At 43.0% G+C, this 6,000-nt stretch overlaps 1 protein-coding gene across 1 annotated transcript in view; it reads left to right on the top strand.

Annotated features, from left to right (window-relative positions):
- The first annotated feature begins 532 nt into the window (after nucleotides 1-532).
- The window catches only part of LOC124620008 (neural-cadherin-like), a 306,270-nt gene continuing 300,802 nt past the window's right edge, over nucleotides 533-6,000 (top strand). Inside the window, exons 1-2 of the mRNA XM_047146673.1 lie at nucleotides 533-556; nucleotides 597-767. Coding sequence (XP_047002629.1) covers nucleotides 533-556; nucleotides 597-767 — 195 coding nt within the window. The remainder of the gene's footprint in view (nucleotides 557-596; nucleotides 768-6,000) is intronic.

The following is a 6,000-nucleotide window of genomic DNA, read 5'->3' as shown; positions in this document are numbered from 1 at the left end:
GCAGCCAGCTCAGTGATTTTGACGTTCTAACGCTCCAATTGGACAGAATTTGGCACGATATCCCTCAGGAGCACATCCAACATCTCTGTCAATCAATGTCAAGCAGAGTAACCGCTTGCACAAAGGCTAGAGGTAGACCATCGCGTTATTTGCTCAGTTTGTGAAGCCCTTTTCCTCGAACAAATCATCCAAATTTGTGATCATCTGTTTGTCTATACATGTACTCGTGAGTCACACCTACCGATCTCCGTCCGATCCGGTTAATTCCTTGATTGTGAATCTGTTTCCCTAGGATATATGAGGTCGGGATGGTGATGTTTCCTTGTTAGACCTGGTTACAATGTTTGCACTAAACTGGTTCTACAGCAACTCAATTACTGAAAAACCTGGACAATCATAATTCTCTTTTTTGTGTGTATTTAACTGGTCATTTATAATTTCTTTGTTTATAATTGTACATGTAGTATTCACTGTCTAACGGTGCATAAATAAGTGCTTGAAGCAACGTACTCGGACGCCATAATCTCAAAATATGCGTCCTCTGATTCACCTCTGGGTCAGAGTGTCTCTGAACACTGGCACACTGTGTGTTGCAGTACGAACTACTGTTGGTGGCGGTGTCTGAGGAAGGCCGCGCTGTGGGGCAGGCGACGCTGCTGGTGAGAGTCAAGGACGCCAACGACCTGCCCCCCGTGTTCGAGCAGCCCGTGTACCGCGCCACCGTCACCGAGGAGGACGACCACCACTTACCGAGGAGGATCCTCACCGTGAGTATGGCTAAGACCAACCACTGCCAGTAGATACATTCCCTCAAAATTGGGCAAGTACTACCACTCCAAGGACGAACGATGTACATACACACTGATGAGCCGAGACATTATGACCACTTCTTTAATTGGGTTTTGGTTCTGATTTGGAAGGAAATACACGAGCCACTGTAAGTAGCATAGATGCGACAAAGTCCTTCGTAGGTTTCTGGATGTACATGGCATTAGATACCTACGCACAGGTCCCGCAGTTCCACGTCCTGATGGGTTGTGAACGCGGAGCTGGTGCCAGATAGAAACCCAGATGTGCTCCGTCGGGTACAGATCAGGTGAAATTGGTGGCCAAGATACCAATGTGAAGTCACTATCATGCTGCAGAATTCTGGCCCAGTTACAGGGACATTTGTTATGCTGGATAATGCTATAGCCGTCGGGGAAGACATTAGCACGAAGGGTTGCAAGTGATCTGCAATGATGTTCCCGTTGTCCACTGCTGTTTTGATGTCTCCGATTACTACCACAGGTCCCAAGGGTAGTCTGGACACCCACGCGTTCATGGTGCGGTGCATGTTTCCAGGAGCTGTCCGCCTGGATGACGGTGTATCCGGAGCCAGCTGTCGAAATGGTGTAACAAGAAACGTGATTCCTCCTACCAAACCACATGTCTCCGTTTGTCGACGGTCTAATCTCAATGATCTCATGCTTACTTCAGTCATAACTGGTGAAATTATTGGGTCAATACGGTGACATTGCGGCCTGGAACACTTGCTCTGCACCAAAACTGTATACTGTCGTCAGACATGCAAGCTTCTAACCTCTACACTCCGTGATGAGGAGTGTACGTCCAACACCCTGCTACCTACTCGTGGTTTCACCATCCTATGACCGGTTTCCATAGATGCTGACGACATTGTCACGTGAACGTCCTACTAGCTTCCCCCATTTCCGAAATGCCCGTTCCAATGTGCCTGGCCGTAATAATCGGCCCTTTGTCAGAGTCGTTTATATCATTGAATTTCGCCATTTGCTATCCGTATATTCGCTGGAATGATTCGCAATTCTTCTCTTCTCCACTTACATACTTTCCTTAGCGCGTCACGTAACGTAACGCCACCAGCATTTAGTCCCGCGGTGGGTTATGTTTGCGTTATCATCATCGTCATCACCATCATCTAAATTCACATATTAGGTTCGAGGAACCTGTTCCGGCTTGAGCTTTTCATCTTGTTATATTCTATTTATACAGGGTGAACCAGAAATCTACCGACATTCAGAGATTGTTCAAGGACAACGTCTGAGTAATTGGGTACAAGGTACCGACGGCCTCCGGCGGCTTGATATAGAGTAATAATGTAACTACGATTTATTCGATTTGTTACCGCAGTCACACTTGCTTCTGTGAAAATACCTTCACAATAGTGAAGAAGCCTGTAATACGCACTAACCAAAACGTGCAACGTACAACACATAACACAGAGTAATACAACAACCCTCAGATGTAACACTGTACTATGATATGGCCCCCATCGGTGGGGGAACAATTCAGCGCAGCGTCTTTGTGCCGCTCTCCCATTGCATTCGGTGAACCTATATACGAGGTGAAAATCGGCCAACTCTTAAACAGTAAACCTGTGAGTAGTGCTGCTGTTTATCACTGTTAATGCACAACTAACACTCCTGGAAAACGAAACCCTAGACAGAATAGATCAGCACTGAGGGCAAGAGTTGAACAGGGCATTACTGTTGTCAGCAGAAAGTACCGTGAGCAAATGGAAACATGACTTAACAGCTCAAATCATCGATATTTGCACCATTGTGCACTATTTTCAGTGCAATACAAGTACAAAGCTAACTGGGGCAAGAAACCAAAACGAAATGCCATAACGCTAACGAGCCGCCGGAGACCGCTGGTCTCTTACACCAAAATACTCAAAAGCTATCCCTGGACAATATCTGAGAGTTCGTATGTTCATTCTATGTTTACGCTTACATCCCTTTCGGATCCCCAGATTACCATTGTGTACATTATTTTTTATTGTGTCTTAGGTCCAACATAAATATTTTTCCTCAATAGAAGCCTTATTTACACGTTTATAAATGTTCAATCTTTTCATGTTAACAGAAACTTCCGACGGGTCTTGGTAGAACAACATCATAATAAATTATAAGCACCAGTTTGCTTTTGTTCCACAGTATTACTTTTATTGTGTTAACCGGTTTTCGTCTTATAAGGCCATCTTCAGATATTTATTGTCCACTCCATTTTTATTTATGTACTGTTCAATTTTTTACTTTTCATTGCATTACCACCACACTGTCAAAGATGTTACTTACTGTATGTTTCTGCTTCAGTCTGGACATGTTACTTCTCTTCCAATGTTGTTTGCAGGCATTGTAACTTCTTTGGTGCCAATACTCAGTAAATGTCTGAAGATGGCCTTGTAAGCCGAAAACCTGTTAACACAATAAAAGTAATACTGTGGAACAAAAGCCAACAGGTGCTTTTCATTTATTTCATTCTTTTCATCAAGCGTAAGTTCTTCAACCTGTTGTGCATCACTCTAAAAATATCAACAAGTGAGTGTAGCAGTGTGCAGCAGTTTGTGATCGTCACAGTGCTCGGAAATGGTTGGTTGGCTATAGGCCAACGTATAACTGAATGCTATTATTGTTGTTTTGCGTGGTAATCATTGAATATTAGGTTTATTACAGCAGTGAATATTTCGAAATTAATTACAAAAATTGTCATGTGTACAAAGCATGTTTCGAAAACAGGTACATATATTTGTATAAAGCTTGCTTTTAAAAACATTAAACAATTGTGTAAGAGCATTAGACCGTTAAAAATATGTCCTCCTCCAGAAAAAAACGTGTCTGAAAGCGATACATGTCGATATGTTATTGCAAATATTTTAAGCTTCACTTCTAATAACTTCGCTTCTTAATGTGTGTGTTAGGCTACAGCCTTCAACAGATTTGAGGAATTTCATTTCTGATGTCATTAGTCAATTTATGTTTTCCTTGTTCGCTATCCAAGCCCCATATCCATAAAACAGCAATGGAACAAGTAGTGTTTTATAGAATTTAGGTTGCGTTTCTTTTGTTGTCTTTTCTTTAGTTTTCGTTTTATTGATCCACTGCCACCCTGAAATTTTCTTTCTTATTCTTTATATCTTTATTGTAATCAACAGAAATGTTGAAGCCCAGATAGTTAGAATGACTTACTTGCTCGATTGCTTTCTGCATGCACTGGGGAGGAAAAAAACAGTATGTTACCCGCCAAACCTAATCCATTACATTTCGAGCGAGCAGCTGCTGAAACTCCATTTCGTCAACTGATTTTTCGGCCGTATACCTTTCGGCCATCTTCCGAGTGAGTAGGCGGAATGAACCTTCAGCACTCGCGTCCGATCCTTTAAATCCGAGTCCCGTGCCACTGCGAGTACCGTAGAAACACAATGGCCGGAGTTCACTTTGTGGATGTACGCTCTATTCATGCAGTGTTAGCGTTACATCAAGAGAAACTGCTCTGTGGTGATGTCTTTGAGAGTGGATTAAAGAAATCGCAGGATTCCATGCTTTGCTCGATGTAGGATGTGTACAGTCCACGAGAGATGTATGCGACATCGAAGGTCTAGCTTGCGCGACGGGGTGGGGAATCATTGACATTTACAGTGTGTTTGCTTTAACTTGAGACAACTAAATACCTCGCAAATGACGCATCGTATGATACAAATGTTTTAGGTGAAAAGTTAATATTAATTAATATTAGTAGGGACATCTGTCTGCTACAACTGGCCGCCTCCTAAACATCCGTCCTGCACGGTGGGGGGTGGGGGTTCAACTTCGTGTTTTCAAATGGGAACTGTCATTTTATTGCAAGATATATGTACGGTTTACTCAAACGATTGTTTCCCGTCGTGGTAGATGGCGCTCTAATCGACAAATATCAAGTTTGCCCGTTTTTGCAATTAAGAACCGACGCATCTGCTTCTACGTTTCATTTGCGATGTAAATGTAAACCTTTGTGTTCTAAAGGCCAATAGTGATATTCAGATGTTACTTGAGTGTTGCAAATGTGATTGTCAGTACCAATGTCATGGCTAAACATTGACATTTCTGGCAAATAGGCTATTTGTATGGTAATGTAGTTTTCTGTTTCCTGGGGTCTTGATTGTGGTCAGTTCGCGAGCTATCGGAATGCTTGATTTCGGAGGCCGCCGTCGAACCTCGACATCAGGCTGATTGGTTTCGCTGTGTGCTCCCATCCAACCGTCGTGCCTCCCGCGCTAATCGTTATGCAACCACAGGCGGAATACAAACCACAACCGTTGCAATGTCCATGAGTGACAGGCGCACCTGCCATGGATACTCACCGAAATCAAGCACCCCAGTGGTGAGAGGCAAAGGGACTCACCGTAATCAAACATCCTGATTGGATTAGAAAACTATTATATCCTCGACGTTGTTGCTGGTTCCCACTAAACGCAGCTCTTAACCGGACGTTGAAACAGTTGACCATACTATACTGTACAATCAAATTTCCAGCACTAAAGTAAATTTCCAACATAACCATCAACTGTTAGAACAAAAATATTTACATTTACACCGTCAATGAAATTATATTCAAATGCATCGGTTCTTAACAGAAAAAATCAGAAATATTTGTATTTGTCGATTACAGCGCCATCCACCGTGAGTAGGAAACAATGCTTTTGCGTAAACAGAACGTATGTTTTGGCGTAGAGTATGAATATGCAATAAAAATGGGATTCCCATTCGTAAACAAAAAGTTGACCCCTCCCACGCAGGAGGGGTGGTTAGGAGGTGGCCAGCTGTAGTACAAAATATTAACTTTTCACCTAGAACACTTTTTGTTTGTACGATGCACCGCTTTCGAGATATGTAGTAGTGTCAGGTTAGAAAAGGTCACCCTGTGTACTTCGTAAGCTATGTACTTCTGGTACCATCAATGTTTTCCGCCCATTAGCTGCTCCGTTCACGAATCACGAATAGGGAGAATGGCAGTCGGTAAGCTCCGCCAGATCCGGATCGAATTCGTGCTGTGATTAGCGACCGTTTGTCTGTTAAGCTAGGTGGTCTCAGTGTAGTTTGGGCAGTCTTCCAGGACCGTTTAGGCACATTCTGGGTTGGTCCCCAATCTCCACTTTAGAAAGAACAAAAACAGCTAAAATACGATCACAGAACAAGGTTTACACGATTCCCTGGCAGA

This window comes from Schistocerca americana, chromosome 6, assembly GCF_021461395.2.
Source record: "Schistocerca americana isolate TAMUIC-IGC-003095 chromosome 6, iqSchAmer2.1, whole genome shotgun sequence".
NCBI lineage: Eukaryota > Metazoa > Arthropoda > Insecta > Orthoptera > Acrididae > Schistocerca > Schistocerca americana.
This window is presented reverse-complemented; position numbering and strand designations above follow the sequence as displayed.